Raw genomic sequence first — 16,241 nt, 5'->3', positions numbered from 1 at the left:
ATTTGCTTTTTGATGAAAAGAATTCGAAGTTAGTCAAACAGATTCCGAAGTGCATTACTTTTACTACATGGTTCAGGCAACAACACTTTCTGGTTAACCCTTTGAGTCACTACAATCACTGCATCCTCTCGATGATCAGAGGATAAAGTTTGCTGCTGCTGATTAGCCTGTGAATGTAAGTTGGGTAACATCAAGCCTTGCTTTTGTATATGCTCCCATTTGTCCTGGAAGAGGTAAAGTAAAGCCATGAACGAGACTTGAGCTGTGAAAAGTATGGTCCAAATGCCAGTGCCTTTTGATGTCTTCTTATGGTATGCTTCTAAACCAGTATAGATGTTTATGATCCCCACCGTTGATGTTGTTGTTCCCAGAATCCAATGTGTTATGTACCATGTACTTCTCCTCTTACCTTCTCTGCATGAAAAAGGAAAGCAAAATTGAACAAAAAACAGTGTCTTACTGAAGTTAAGGGCAACTGGATTGATGGTTTACCTAGGAGGCCTGAGAAATCCAACCAGAGCTTGCATCCAAATGGCACCGTACAGGGCAAGGCCTAATCTTTGGTGGTTGTTATTGAACGAATTCTCCAAGTTCTTTATGGACATTATAGCTCCAACTGTTGCAAGAAGCACTGCGAGTGTCTGCCAAAACTGAATTAGTGTAAATAGAAAACTAATGATATTAGTTACGTCTTGAATACACATCTTCCTGCCAATCGTAGTTTAACCTCTGATAACGATTTTCTTCCTAAATAAGAAGAGATGAACCGTGCACGAGAGGCATAACCATCTTGTTCCCATTAGCAAATATCATTTAGTTAATTATCGGTATATGCCTACGAATATACAGTGATATAGTAAAGCAAAAGTTTATTACCTGCAACACACCATGGAGATAAAATAAAACTTTAACCCTTGTTCCACCTTCCTCTTTGTTGGCCATTCTAATAGTAAGTACACCAACAGGCATTAAGAACCCCATGGAAACCCAGAGGAAAAGGCCGTGAACAGCTATATGAGATGTCATTTGTGGACTCACCTGCGGTATTCCATGCATGTTCATTTTTCATGTTGAATTATCATCAAAAAATAAAGGGAACACTCTATTGATCATTAATTTGAACATGGAAAAAAGAAGAAGAAAATTTCGGCATACCTTGTGCACATTTTCTCTAATGTTGGTGTGACTAACAACCTCTCCATCAGATGAGCAAGAAACAATTGGTAAAAGCAAAGCATAAGATAATGCAGCAATGATGAAATACCTTAGCAAATGATCAGGAACTTGCATCTCCAATGTATCAATTTCCAAGCAATGGAAAAGAAAGCAGCTTCAACTACCAATCCTCCCTCTCAAAACATGGGTTTATAAAATGAGTCAGCTCTTTAAGAAACAGCTTAAACTTTTCTTTTTGGATGAAGGAGAGGTAATGTGCTATGATTACTGAAATACAAAAAAGGGAGATGAGCAAAGTGCAAACCTAACATTGAGTATTGGTTTAAATAGTTTAAAACTTAAAAGCATAATGGTGCTTTTTGGAGGAGATTTTAAAATTATTCTAAGTTAACCTTTATTTTTTTAAGCTGACAATGAGAGAAAGAAAGTATAATATAGCATTGTTGATGGTAAAAGTGTAGATTGAGATAATTATAGGTGGTTCATTTTCTCTATTTGAGCAGATAATTATTGTAAGTGGTTCTATGATAGGGAGAGAAAGATGATAAACTAAAAAAGATAATGAATAGCAGAGAAGGTTCATACTATGAGGAGAAAAAGAAAGAACCATAGTCAGTTTTGTACGAGATTTATATACGGGCCTTGGTGTTAGTGTCAGATCTCAGATGATGATAATTATTTATAAATCACAAGGTAAATAAAGCTAATAGAGCAACAATCGTATTACGAGATTATAACATTCTAGAGGATAAGAAACTCTGAAAACTTCTCATAAATTCTAAAAGTTCTAATAGGCTGTGGATGGGCAACGAAGATGCAACTTACAAGGGATTATAGTATTCTAAAGAATAAAGTCATAGGCCAAAACCAAATTTGATGAAATCCAAAGATAAAAAAGAAAAAATGACTAAGAGAGATGCAGATAGTGATTTGAAAAAGGCTTAAGAATCTTTGTCCCACCAATGGAGCACTGCACTCCATTTCTTCACGTTCATCATTAGGGTGCGCACCATCACTAACTTACAAACCTCAAAGACATGTAGGTCCTAGTTTCTTTTTTTTTTTTGATTATTCGGTAGAGGTAATGTCCATCAACAATGCGACACTATTTTAATGAATGTGTCACATTAAAGATAAAGTCACGTAAATTATCATATTACGTCAGTGATAAAAGAATTGTTATTATTTTTTGATGATTTGGGTTCGAGTACTATAGATGTTAGAAGTGTGAGTGTTCAATATTAAAAAGATGAAAAGTTGTCTTTGAACATATATAGTCTCATCCTTATCCCATGTTAATAAATAAAAAAGTTGATATATTGTTCCAAATCAAAATTTTGAAAAAGAAAACCCAGAAATCAGAATCGTTGAACTTGCAGCTGGAGAGATGTAAGACTGGTAAAATCACAGGTTGAAGCTTTGAATATACAGGTTTCAGATAATGTTTGGTTTAGAAAAAAAGAGTGAAAACTTGAAAAGGATATTCGTCAACTGAATAATGAGATTAAATCTTTTGGCAAAGTCGTAGTAATCATTAGCCATTGCAATAAAATTCAATGAGCAATTCTTAAAGAAGATCATCATAGATTTGGTAGGCGATCACCATCATCATTATTCTTTGCCCCCATGATAACCTGCTAGGTTTATTTTCTTTTGTGTTGGGTTTCATTCAGTTCAGGGATTTAAACCTTAGTTCGTTATCAAAATAGCGGTCATGATACCATCTAAAATTGTTATTCTATAATCACAATACTTACAATAACTATAATAACATTCGTTATGTATGTAATCGCGATAAATATAATACAATCGAAAACACAAATATAATTGTAATTTAAAAGGTTTTCTTAAAAGGCTAGTATTTATCAACTTGGTTGAAACGTTGGTTTTTTACCATTATAGAAAACCTAAAAACCTGCATATGGAATGGTTTCATTGGTATATACTGTGGGCTGATTATGTTTATTATATGATTAATATAACCTTTGTTCAAGGGCATGGTAAAGATTGAGAAATTGATTAATATTATTAATTAACAAACATCCAATTAGTTAGTGATTGATTAAGTTTGATTGAAGGCAAAGACGGCGGTGGTGCTTCTTTTTATGAAAGTGAAGTGCTTGTTCTTTATTTTTGAACAGGTAAAGTTCAAATTAATTATTTTAAAAATTAAACAAGAAATACACATGTCAGCTTATTAGTGGAACATCTGAATTGTTTTTTATCTAATATTAGGATTTATTTAGAAGAAAATACCAAATTAAAAAATTAAAAAAAATATTTCAAGTGGAAAGTTATTTAGAGGATTATAACCCTTAAATTCAAGCAAACCTGGGAGCTCAAGTAAAATTGTTTCAACAAGATGACGTACCATAACTCATAAGCAGATAAAATGAGATATTGAAATCCAACTAAGTTCAACTAGTCTGGTTCTCAAACAAAAACATCCGAACAATAAACTTTAAACTCTCATTTATGAAAGAGAAATTACATAAACAGGTTGGGCCTTGATGCCTTGTAGGTTGTCTTCAGCTTCCTGGTAGGTGGCCTCACCTTCTTCACCACCAAGGGGAACTTGATTTTGAGTTGTGGAACTGCTTGGTGTTGTCCCTCTTGCATAGCTTGGCTGGGATGGTTGCGGTCTTGATGATCTGAATGCACGGGAACCTAACTCTGTGGCGAGAAGCCATCTCAGTATACATCTGTTCAACAGCTCCGTTCAAAGTAGTATCTCGGTATTCCTTGTACATATTGTGATAACCAGTACGACTTTGGTAACGAAGCCAAATACCATAATTCTTGATCGTAGTAGGATTCTTCTCAAATATCTGCAGATAATTTATTTTAGACAAAAAGGCATTGAAAAGAAATTTGATAAATGCATCAAAAACCAAGTTACAAATGCTTCATAAGATAATCAATATGCAACCATTAACATTTCTTTTCCTTTTTCAAACAGGAGGACCTTATAAAATAGTGAATGACATGTGCTCAACAAGCAGAGATAAGAGTAAGAGATCACATGTAAAGTTTATCCAAGGATCAACCAACTTGCATTCGAGGAACTCTAGCTTTCAATATCCTTAATCATACAATGCAATGGCATTCCCGAGAAATAAATGAGAAATGATATCAAAAAGTAATTTTCTACAAAGAAAGGGTACAGCATGAAGGACAAGATACTTCATATTCAAGATGCATGGAACTCTTAAAGCGTAAATAAAATTCCCTAAATCCTAAATCACGTGTTACTTATCATCTAATTCCCAAGTTTCTTACAGGATAAATTTAAAAATGTAGCTTACCAGATACAAGCTTTGATATGCATTGCATAGGCATAAACTAAATGTTACCAAATCTCACATAACCAACATGACTAGCTCTAAGAAAATTACCAAAACATACAAGAGAAAGTATACTTCTATTCACATTTCAACATAACATCCAAATAATAAATTACTTCATATAAAGTGAACCAGCAAATATACAACATCCAGCACACACCTCATTGATGGCAAGGACTTGACCATTGCTTTTCTTAACCTTCTTCAGCTTCCTCAAGAAATACCTGATAAACATTCAAAGATAGAAACTTCAATCAAATGGGATTAAAATTAAAACCCAGAAAATCACGGATGCCAATCGAAACAATCACTAACCAGAACTTGGACTTGGCCCGAACCTCGTTGGTGGCCCAAAGCTTCATCCTGTAAATCTTAGGGTGTTCATCTCTCTCCGTTGGGTGAGCCCTCCCAACAACCTGGTACTGGTGAAACTACAACCATAAACAACAACAAATCGAAACTTAAATATAATCCCCCATGGTAATCAACAAAAGCATGAAAAATTACTCCATTTAGTTTCTAATAAGACGAAATGAAGCCTTTTATGCCACATTTTACGAACAATTTCCAGCGAAATGAAAAAAATAAAAGCACATGGATCTAGACATAGTATAATTACAAAACCAACACCGAATCTACACACTAACTGCTTAAAAATAGACCAAAACGAGTAATCATCGTAGAATTCTGGAGCTAGAAAAGGGGAATCAATAGGGTTACGTAAAAGATCTGAGGAAAGAGAAACGTTGATCGCTTACCCTGAAAGTAACCATTTCTGATGAAAGAGTATCTGAAGAATTTAGCACAGAAGGCGAAACTAGGGTTTTCTTTAGATTATATAGTAGTAGAACTTGACAGATCAAAACCCTAGATCAAAAAACACGGGCCGGGTCAGGTTAAATTTAGTTATGTAGTATATGGGTTAAGATCGGGTTGAAATTTTATATCCGGTCCAAAATTAAATGATTTAAGGTTTGGGTGTAGGCAAAATTTACTCCATAGATTAGTTGGGTAAAAAAAAATAACCCATTAAATCATCTTTAAAATTAATTTAGGATATACGGTATTTATTACAGTAATTTAAAACTCGTCACGTCGTCTTGATGAGTTTTAATAAAATATATTTTTATATCGCCTTGATATGACAAATTCTAATAAAAATTATTTTTTTAAAACTCATCAAGTTGACTTATCCAGTTTGAATAAAAAAATATTATTTGGACAAACTCGTCATATTGATGTGATGAGTTTATCCTATATTGTAGTATTTATTGTAGATCCCAAATTAAATTTTGAATTGACTTAATGATAAAATTTTCAAACTTGACTCGAACTCGAAACCATGAATTGAAGCTCGAAATAAAAAAAAAAAATCTTAAACATACCTAATTTGATTCATTTTATCATCTTGTTATATTATCTTGTATTATCATGTTCATATACATCCATTCACCCATTTTTTATATACATTCAAAACATGCATTATGGACCACCAAGAAATCTATACAAAGGAACTTTACACAAATTATATATTTACCACTACAAAAAAGACAATAACCTATTTGACAATAGATCTTTGTGACTCATACTCAAAAACAGCTCATTGGTATCCCTTAATTACTATGTGAACTTGTACACGTGTAGGAAAACATAATCAAATGTTAAGTCATACTTCATACATAGATATCATAGGTATAAACTTAAAAACGTTTATCAATGCAATATCATAATTTGCATACATGTCATCAAACTTGATGACATACACAATTAGGGATGGGCATAGGACCCGAACCCGACGAGTTTTGACCTAACTCGATCGGGTCAGGGTTTTTTAAAAAATCGGGTTCAAGTTTGGGTCGGGTCGGTTCGGGTCGTATTTTTTAAAGTGATGTTCGGGTCAGATTCAGGTTTAGGGTGAAAAATACCCGACCCGGCCAAAAAAATATATAATTTTATCTTATATTTAGGAATAATTATAATAATATCCCTCTATATATTATTTTTTTCAATTAAATCACTGTTTTTATTGAATATTTTTTTTTTCGGGTTGGGTCGGGTTTTTAAGTTATATATCGGGTCGGGTTCGATCGGGTGAAATCTTGTTTTGGTCGGGAAAGGTCGAGTCTCGGGTGGAGGACTCCTTGTTCTCAGGTCGGGTCGGGTGGACCAAAAACCCTACCCAACCCGACCCATGCCCATCCATATACACAATGTTAGCTTTTCATGCCTATCACGGTTATACAATTTGATTGAGGCCATTGAACTTGAAACATTAGCTAGTTAGTTGTACTTAACAAATCCCATATTTACAACAAATCTCATTTAACTTTAGTTGTCATTCACATGCTTGCATGATATACTTGAAAATAACTCAATTTCATGTCATCATATATGTATCCATATCGTGTATCATTTAGACTTCATACTTTCAAGTTATTCATGTTATCATAGTTTATTATATGATTCTATCATTCATAACTTGAGACATGGATAATATATAAAAATAATAATCATGAATATACCCTAACATTGACGTCATTTCCATCTATATGAATCATATCAATCAAAATTATATTCAATGCTTAGTTAGAAATACCTAACCAACAAAAAGAGTTCTCCAAAGGTTTCACTCTTGAATCTTATCCTTTCCCTTTCTTATTTCCTTCTTCCACACCTTCCTTGGACGCTTATCAAATTCACAAACATACACACAGACTAATGTTACTAATAATATCCAAAATGAACTTTAAAACATTTGAAATTGTATGCGAACGAGTGTTGGTACAAGTGGTTGGGATTCAGGAATCTACTATCGTCACTCTTGGTGGGCAATCTGTAAATTCCTATGTAAATCACAATTAGGTCTTAGATATGTCTTGCCTCTGGATTGGGGAGCCACCACTAACCTAAACTTTCGTAGTAACAAATTTTTTTGTTGTTGAAATTTTATCAATTAATAATAAAAAATAAGATTGGTAAAACCATATACAAATCCTTGAACACTCTAGTTGTTCATTCAATGAATAATTTTCTACAAATATTTTTCAATATAAAATTTAGCATTTATTGTTTTTAAATTCCTACTTAGCACTTCACACGCTAAAATTATAGGTTCATTAATATAGTGATATTTAAAAAAAATATTTTTGCGATAAATATTTTATATAATTAATTTGGAAGGATTACAAAATAGTATTTGTATGAAACTCTCGACTATTACAATTATTAATCATATACTATTACATGCATGGTGCTTGAATTTAGGACTTATCTTAACTACTAAAGTAATTTGGTTCGTGTTATTTTTATAGTAATAAATTATAAAAAAAAATATTAGAATAGTTTTCATTTTTGTTCTTATAAATTCTAACATTATACCTAACTTTTCTAACTAAATGTGTAATTCTTTTAACATTTTTCGTAATCCACCTTCTACTAAATAGTACATCATACTTTTATTTATCTTCTTCTAGGTATCTCATTTTAGAATTGTCGAAATTTTAAATATATGATCAATTTGAAATTTTGTTTGAATTCTTTTAATTCTCTTTACAAATGATCTCTATGTCCGTCCCAAAAGATGTATAGGCTATGTGTTATTTTTTAAAATTAGACTCTTAAAATATTTTATAATAAGGTTAAATCGCAAAGCATCAAAATTTATCATATTATAATTGTTTCTTATAAAATAAAATAAAAAATAAACATATAAAACTAAGACAATGTGATAAAATAACTCTATAATCGAACATTTATCACAAAGTGATATCCTCTTAACACTCTTAGAAGTAAAATTGTAACATTTTTCAAAGTGTACGAGTCCCAACGTTTAGTACTATGTGACATGTCACATGCCACACTTATATATAGACAAAAATGATTACCTCAATAATAAACTCATGATATATCATCTAATTGATCATGCAACTTGTTGATGAAATATTGAACTTTTTTATTTCAGTGATAGGAATTTAATTTATATAAGTCTAAAATACATTATTAAATATTCCTTTCGGCTCACTAAATGTGTCTCAACATTTGTATTTTCTTTTTTATCCTTACATGTCCCACTCTTTTACACATAAAATAAATCTGTCAAATCTATCAACCACATTTTTAGAATAATTTTATTATTTTCTTTAATCAAATATATCTCTTAAAACTATGTATATAGTCAATATAAAACACAAATTATGGGACGAGTAGGTTATATTCAATCTAAGTAACTTATTGATAGACTAATAAAATACATTATTAGGGCATCTTCTAATTCATGTAATATAACATAAACTAATGAAAAGAAGGTAGAAGGTAAAATACTACTATAGATGTGTTGGTCGAAAAGCATACGGTTAAAAAAAGGTGTTACCGAAAATATTAATAATTTTTTTAACATTTTCGGTAAAGTGTTACCTAAAACATTATTTTTTCTACCGGAAATGTTAATATTGGGAGCTACCTAAAATGTTATTTTTCTACGGAAATTAGGTAGCGAAATTAACATTTTCAATAAAAAAAATAATGTTTTAGGTAGCGCTTTACCGGAAATATTAAAAAATATTAACATTTCTGGTAGGGCATTTCCTTAGTCGTATATTAAGACTGTCGTACAACATAACTACCCTTGATTTATAGATCATAATTGAGTGATTTTTACAATTTATTTTTTTTTGCTTACATTATTAGGATTTGAATCTAGGATTGTATATAAAGGATTTAGTGCTTTATCCTATTAGACCAATTTATTATTGTTGGTTAATAATTTTATTTTAATTCTAAATTAATAAAATTATAATTATAATAATTTATTGATGAGAGCAAATTGGTTTTGTTGGTCATTGACGGTTTATCTCTACTAATTTGGACAGAGAGCTTCATCGATGATAGAATAATCGTTGATCGATATTATATACAAATATTGTTTCCCTGTAAAGTAACCAACGTAAGTTTTGTTTTTCCTTTTTAACAAGTTTAATCCAAATAAAGTACATTTAGGTTTCATATTTCGAAAATGGATATTAATTTGGGTCTCCCGTCTTTAACGTAGAATTATATATTTAAAATATTATTTTTAAAATAATAAAAATTTTAAAAATATGAAATTAGACTATTAATAAAAATATAAAAAATAAACTATATAATTTGTTTTAAAGATACGATCACTCTCTAACATCTTTTGGCCCATCTATTTACATGAGAAAAATTAAAAAAAAAATATGGGTTGAATTTTTTTATGCTTTTGTCTAAAAGATCGAAAATATTTATATAATTTAAAAAATAAGAAAATTTATATAAAAATTGAAATATTTTAAAAATAACAAAAATTAAAAAGTGTGGTTATAATTAAGAGATCAAATGGAATATCTCTTAATGACAGTTTTATGATAAACATTGACAATTAAAAAGTTAATGTTTATTTTATCATAATTTAATAATGCAAAAGATCATTGTACTATACTTCAATGACTATTTGTGTATTTTTCCATTATTTTATTTTAATTTTTATATGATAAATTATAAATTTACTATTTAAATTTTATTTCCTCTCCTATTTTATTCACTATACTCAAAAGCTTTCAATTTAATAATTGAATTTTATACATTAGTTTTTTTATCACTCGAACATTAATTTTATAACGATGATATAACGTGATTTATTTTAATAATAAAATTCGATCACATAAGATGTCACATAAAGTTTATATTTAATAATAAATAATCTTAAAAAGTTTCAAATTTAAATTTAACTCAAAATCATATACCAAACCCTAACGCCAAATTCTATCACTAAAAAGCTCTGCAAATTAATCAAACGGTCATGAAAGTCCACAAACAACTATAATGGAGATCTTATAAACCTATTCCAAAAACTATAATAAAACAGTCATTCATCTGTACATAGATAAAAAAATCATATCTTTTCACTATTTATTCTTTCTCTATATAATAAAGCAATAATTTTTTTCATTATATTTTTTTGAATCAAAATAAAGAGAGATATTTGATTATGAAAGGTGTAAAACAACAAGGTTCGGTGAAAATTTATATGCCGACAGTGAAAACGAAAAATACTGTTCAAAGTTTGATGTTCTTATAAAGGTTGAAAGAGTGATGGGTGATGAACTAAGAGAGATTTGGTGTTGTTGAATTCGATGTTAACAATATTTCGATTTTTATTTTAATTTTCTTCTCTGTTTATATTTTTATTCATGTCTTCTTCTTCGTTGGCTCTAGTACCGGTTAAGGTCATTACATGTTTCTCCTCAATTTTTATAATAGAGAATTTGGATAGAAATGAGAGGACGAGGAAGAAGAATAAAGAGAGAAAAGAGAGAGAAACATAATTTTTTGTTTAGATCAAAATAATATCGTTTTGGTCAAAATTTAATTTTTTAAGAGATCTAAAATTATGTCACTTTAGTACAAGTTTTCATGTCATAATGCCGTTAATTATTTAACAGTAGAGTGACAAAAAAATTCAATAGATAAAGTTTAATGAGTAAATTGAAAGTTTTTAAAATACATTGAGTGAAATATGAGAAAAAATAAAGTTTAACTCATAAATTTATAATTTACCCTATTTAATAATAATGATAGAACAAGAGACAGCTAGAAAAGACCATTCATAAAACAAAAAAGCTTGAAAAGGAAGAAATAATAATATTATAATATTCATTCCATTTTCTCAGGTTTTAAAGCACATGCTCTCTGGACCTCTCTGCATCACTCTTTTTTACTTCATTTCAACCAACACACAGAGTTCGAAAGAGAAGAGAGATCTCAATCAACATCTCTCTTTTCTTCTTTTGAACAATTTTATTGTAGCAATGGCCGATGAACCTTCTCTCACTCGATGGTCTTTTCTGGTACTCTCTTTTTCCCTTTTTTTTCCCTTTTAATTTTTGAATCTCTTGTTTGGTTGTCAAAATTATCCAAGCAAGAGAGAAGGAAAACTGTTGTTTCCACCTGATATCTCTCTCGGTCAACGAACTCTATGAGACTATGAAGCTACTTGACTTTCTTCAATTGATCTTTTTCTTTTGCACTTAACTTTTAGCTTAGATTGCATTGGATTGAAGATTTGTTTTTAAAGGATTTTGATCTAAATTTGTGAAGAAACGTGGAGAAGGAAAAGGGAAATGGAATAGCTCTTAGCATTTTCTTTAAGCAATTATGTCTACTATTCTATAGGATTTTAAACTGTTTTATGATGCCAAGTTTGGGAGGAAGAGATTGCCTGAGCCGGAAAATGGTCATCCTGCTGATGCTCCTGTCTCCAACGGCACTACTTCCAACGTCACCTCGAATGGTGTCAGGAACACTTCTGATATGGCTATTTACGAGCAGTATCGAAATCAGGTACTTCTGCGATTTTAATATTTGTTTTTTTTTCTTTTCTGAAGTCTAACTTGCTTGTTTTCTTGGTTGGAAATTGGAATGATTTAATTGTTGTTTTGATTCGATTTAAGGGAACAAACGCGGTGCACTCGAATGGTGCTGTGTCTAATGGATTTGATTCAAGACCGTACGTTTATTCCTTCCTTTGATTCCTGATCATAATATATTTCTTCCGTCACACTTAGAAATACGCTTTTATATGTATAATTCTCCACATAGACCGCCGGATTAGTTCTGTGATTCTCTCCAGTTCTTTAGGAAATGAGGATTTTGATTTTCTTTTTTCTCTTTTCTTTTTCAGGCAAACATCTCTGCTTCCTGCTTTTGAAACTGCGGAAATGCGCGCGTTAGGAGAGAGTTTAAGTAGGTAATTATAATATCATTATCTTCAGGGGTGATAGAAAATAAGTTCTGGCTGTTGTATTTGAAAGCTTGTGTAGTATATTCTTTAACATTTTTACTTGAAATTTTTGTCTACCATCATATCCATTTTAGGGACATTGTCCGAGGGAACCCAGATGTTAAGTGGGAAAGCATCAAGGGACTAGAGAATGCCAAACGCTTGCTTAAAGAAGCAGTTGTTATGCCAATAAAATATCCCAAGTAAGTCTTGCTATGACAGACCATGAACTCTGAGTACCGCATTTCGGTACTCCTTGAAAAGGGTGACTGCAGGGGTGAAGCCAGAACTTTCATCTTGAGGGTGCTGGGATAAAAATACTGCCAAAATCTTTGATAAAAAAAGCTAATGGAAAAATTATAAACTTGAATGATACAAAATATACAAAGAAATAATCTCTGTACTGTCAATGAGCTTTTTGATCAGCATAATTTTTTGTCCGTGAACTAAAGAACTTATCTCTGAACAGTGTAATAAATTAGTATTACATATATGAATTAATAATGAACTAAAATTAATCATACTAAGAATGTATTTTCACTTGACTGCTATTCTATGTTTCATTATATATAAAGTCCAGTTTTCCATGCATTCTTGTTATCTGCATTGTATTTAAACCTAAACTTATGTGGTTTCCCCTATATTTAAGTTTCCTATTGTGTATATGATATAAATAACGTAGCAAAGTATAACTCGGATTGAGTAGAAATTAGATTAAATTTTATGTAATCAACTTATATATCAATGATGTGATTCGACATTTGGAAAATAACTTAGTAGAGCTACAATTGAGAATAGCTCTTTCATTACGAAGAATTCTTCTATTTTTCCGGTTCTTGATACAAAGAGCAGTGGATTTGTGACTATAGGGCTTAGGTATTTTAGAAGCTAGTGCTCTGAAAGATAAAAGGAAAATACTACAAAGAATTTCAAACTTTTCTCCTAAATGTTGTGGATGCTCAGCTGTATGATATGAGTTCGTTTTCTAGGAACAAACACTTAGATCAATGGAAATATTTTGTCAAGCATCTTCAGGGATTTTATTTTGTCAATTTGATTTAGTAATGTGATGAAACATTCAATGATACATTTATCAAAAGAATTTGAGAGTTTCATTTCACAATCGATTTGATTTCTTGTAGGTACTTTACTGGTCTTCTTTCACCATGGAAGGGTATTCTTCTTTTTGGCCCCCCAGGGACTGGAAAGGTGTATATTTAGTTTCATTATTTCCAATAGATTGATTTTGTGTTATGCAAGCCATCTTCATTTGTTGTATATATGCAATATATTTGGTTGATATGGAGGAAACCCGTCTTCAGTTACCACATAGTAAACTTTAGATTGATGGAACTAGAGATCTTCATAGGTCATCATTTCCTCAACACTAGAGAACAAAGTTTCACATCAGGGTAGATAATTTAATATATCTTGGTAGTGCTTACTGTTTTTTCTTTGTCAATGATGCTAGTTTCTATTTGAATCACCTTCTGGTTGCAGACAATGCTAGCAAAGGCTGTTGCAACAGAATGCAATACCACATTTTTCAACATTTCGGCATCATCTGTTGTCAGCAAATGGCGTGGTATGTTAAACACAAGTTTTCCAAGCTAAATGGATCATGATATCGGTATTAATCGAAGGACCTACTAGGGCTGGACCAAATAACTTTTATAGTTAACAGAAATAGTGCTCAGTTATCTAACTATGGAGTCCAAAACATTTCAGGTGATTCTGAAAAGTTAATAAAAGTACTTTTTGACCTGGCAAGGCACCATGCACCGTCTACCATTTTCCTTGATGAAATTGATGCCATTATAAGTCAGCGTGGGGGTGAAGGACGCAGTGAGCATGAAGCAAGTAGGCGTTTGAAAACCGAGCTACTTATTCAGGTGATGTTTCTTTCTTGAAAAGTGTGTCAGTCTTTTGGATATAACTATGCGTGCTTGGTTGTGTGCATGATTATATTAAAAGTTGGGTTGATAATTCTTGCATGTTAATTAGATACCTTGTTAATAGACTTGTCCAAAGGTTGGGTTATCTACTTAGACGAGATGGGCCTTGGACAATATTTTCATGAATTCAGGCTGGCCTAACCCGAATTGTTATTTAATTATTTCACTCTATAATCAAGTGACATATCGTCACAAAAGATTAGGCAATGAGATATGCATGTTTTCATTTGTGATAGTGATTTTAACCTTGAACATGGTTGGCATCTTAAACCTATTCTGCTGCAGATTCAGCGGTGCATTGTTTTTTTTGCGTTTGCTATTTGCAATAATTGGAAAATAAAGTGATTAAACCATGCATGCTGTTGTTTGTAGCATTCATCATGGTAGTTTTCAACTGATCAGTAGAATAGATTGCAGATGGATGGTTTGATGCGGTCAGAAGAGCTCGTGTTTGTTCTTGCAGCGACAAACATCCCTTGGGAATTGGATGCAGCCATGCTCCGTCGTCTTGAGAAGCGAGTATCCTTTGACATTATAAATTTATTCTGAATCTTTTCAGACATTGTTAACAATTACTTTAAAACAGTATGATATAAATATTCTAATTTTTGATGGAATAAGGAATTTAATCGAAAAACCGGAATGAGATCCTTGTACAAAACGTTATTAACAATTAGTTTAAAACATTATGATAAACATTCTGATTTCTGAAGTTCAAGGCATGCAATGAAGTGATCTTCCTTTAACCCAGTGAAATAAGATCCTTGTTCCTCTCCCAGAGCCAGAAGCAAGAAGAGCCATGTTTGAAGAACTTCTGCCTCAACAGCAAGGTGAGGAGGCTCTTCCTTACGATATATTAGTGGAAAGGTCAGAAGGATACTCGGGTTCAGATATTCGATTACTCTGCAAAGAAGCAGCCATGCAGCCTTTGAGACGCCTAATGACAGTCCTTGAAAATAAGCAGGAAGTAATACCTGAGGATGGTATGTGCTTTCTTATATTCTTAATAAAATGTTGTATAAACTTGATACGAGTTTTGCAAAATCATTTTTCGTCTTAAATAGAAGCTCGGTATTTTTTCATCGCCTCACATTCATCGGTTTACTTCTGCGATTTTTCTCTCTGTTTACATAGTTATAGCTGTTCGGCGTGGCAAATTCGAGAACTCTTATCTCCTATAGTCGACTATCATCATAGTCATAAGAGTATAACTGGCTTTTGTTGACAATATTTTTGTGCTTTTATCTTGGCAACCAGGATAGATAAATCAAATCATGTTTTTTCTAGTTACAAGACCAACATCATCTGGACTTGCACCAATTTCATTTGGTTTCTGGTTTATTTTCTTAATATTTGTATGTAAGATACAGTGCCTCTGAAACTGGTTTGTGGTTGGCAGAGCTGCCGAAGGTCGGGCCAGTTATGCCGGACGATGTAGAAACTGCTTTGAGGAACACCAGACCATCGGCACATTTGCATGCTCATCGCTACGAGAAGTTCAATGCAGACTATGGCAGTCAAATAATCCGATGATTGGCGTACTGCTGCTCCAAGATCCTTTTAAATTGTTGGTCATGACTTCCCCAGATTTTTAACTCATCAGAATCCTTTTCTGTTTTTACTTTGCAGTGAATCTATTTATGGGAAGTTACAATATATGGATAAACTACAAGTTTGATCACTTTTGTTTTTGATTTTGTTCAAATTTGGTTATCAAAATTGGAAAAGTTATGTTTCAATCACTTACATGGTCAATAGTTATAATTTTGTTATTGAGTTGTTAATCTAGTTATTTTAGTGATGTGATATGTTAGTGAGACAAGTTAGTTTTTAGGTAAACTACGCATTTAGTATTTAAATTATTAGTTTTGGTCAGTTTTAGCGTTTATTTTTTATTTATTTTTTTCAAAATTATGTTTAACATTAAATTTTTGTTTTATTTTAGTATCAGTCGTTAAAAAATTAACG

At 31.6% G+C, this 16,241-nt stretch overlaps 2 protein-coding genes and 1 pseudogene across 3 annotated transcripts; 1 reads left to right on the top strand and 2 right to left on the bottom strand.

The window, feature by feature from the left end:
- Nucleotides 1-18: 18 nt before the first annotated feature.
- Nucleotides 19-1,507, bottom strand: LOC120175890 (cytochrome b561 domain-containing protein At4g18260-like). The gene is made up of 4 exons (XM_039182437.1): nt 1,156-1,507; nt 877-1,038; nt 493-641; nt 19-414 (listed from the first exon to the last, which is right to left on the bottom strand). Exons 1-4 carry the CDS (start codon nt 1,288-1,290, stop codon nt 30-32), a joined length of 831 nt encoding a protein of 276 aa, XP_039038368.1. The 5' UTR covers nt 1,291-1,507; the 3' UTR covers nt 19-29.
- Nucleotides 1,508-3,561: 2,054 nt separating this feature from the next.
- Nucleotides 3,562-5,360, bottom strand: LOC120175922 (annotated as a pseudogene).
- Nucleotides 5,361-11,265: 5,905 nt separating this feature from the next.
- On the top strand, nt 11,266-15,903 carry LOC120175893 (katanin p60 ATPase-containing subunit A-like 2). 2 transcript variants are annotated; one of them, XM_039182441.1, is made up of 11 exons: nt 11,266-11,386; nt 11,739-11,879; nt 11,990-12,045; nt 12,220-12,285; nt 12,414-12,521; nt 13,461-13,527; nt 13,819-13,903; nt 14,047-14,210; nt 14,691-14,792; nt 15,034-15,256; nt 15,673-15,903. In XM_039182441.1, exons 1-11 carry the CDS (start codon nt 11,348-11,350, stop codon nt 15,804-15,806), a joined length of 1,185 nt encoding a protein of 394 aa, XP_039038372.1. In that variant the 5' UTR covers nt 11,266-11,347; the 3' UTR covers nt 15,807-15,903. The 2 variants fall into 2 exon arrangements, with proteins under 2 accessions (XP_039038372.1, XP_039038371.1); XM_039182440.1 differs by having other exon boundaries at nt 11,267-11,386; nt 11,712-11,879.
- The last annotated feature ends 338 nt before the right edge of the window (nt 15,904-16,241 follow it).

Source organism: Hibiscus syriacus, unplaced genomic scaffold (assembly GCF_006381635.1).
Source record: "Hibiscus syriacus cultivar Baekdansim isolate YM2019G1 unplaced genomic scaffold, ASM638163v2 tig00112217_pilon, whole genome shotgun sequence".
Classification (NCBI taxonomy): domain Eukaryota; kingdom Viridiplantae; phylum Streptophyta; class Magnoliopsida; order Malvales; family Malvaceae; genus Hibiscus; species Hibiscus syriacus.
The sequence above is the reverse complement of the archived record's forward strand: the minus strand, read 5'-3'. Positions and strand labels throughout refer to the sequence as shown.

Excerpts from the sequence above, each read along its gene's own strand:
- LOC120175890 (XM_039182437.1), bottom strand. The coding sequence starts at position 1,290 with ATGCAAGTTCCTGATCATTTGCTAAGGTATTTCATCATTGCTGCATTA. Across the intron at positions 642-876 it reads ATCTCCATGGTGTGTTGCAG|ACACTCGCAGTGCTTCTTGC; the intron begins GTAATAAACTTT and ends CAGTTTTGGCAG. Across the intron at positions 415-492 it reads GGATTTCTCAGGCCTCCTAG|AGAAGGTAAGAGGAGAAGTA; the intron begins GTAAACCATCAA and ends TTTTTCATGCAG.
- LOC120175893 (XM_039182440.1), top strand. The coding sequence starts at position 11,348 with ATGGCCGATGAACCTTCTCTCACTCGATGGTCTTTTCTG. Across the intron at positions 13,904-14,046 it reads TGTTGTCAGCAAATGGCGTG|GTGATTCTGAAAAGTTAATA; the intron begins GTATGTTAAACA and ends AAAACATTTCAG. Across the intron at positions 14,793-15,033 it reads TCCGTCGTCTTGAGAAGCGA|ATCCTTGTTCCTCTCCCAGA; the intron begins GTATCCTTTGAC and ends CAGTGAAATAAG.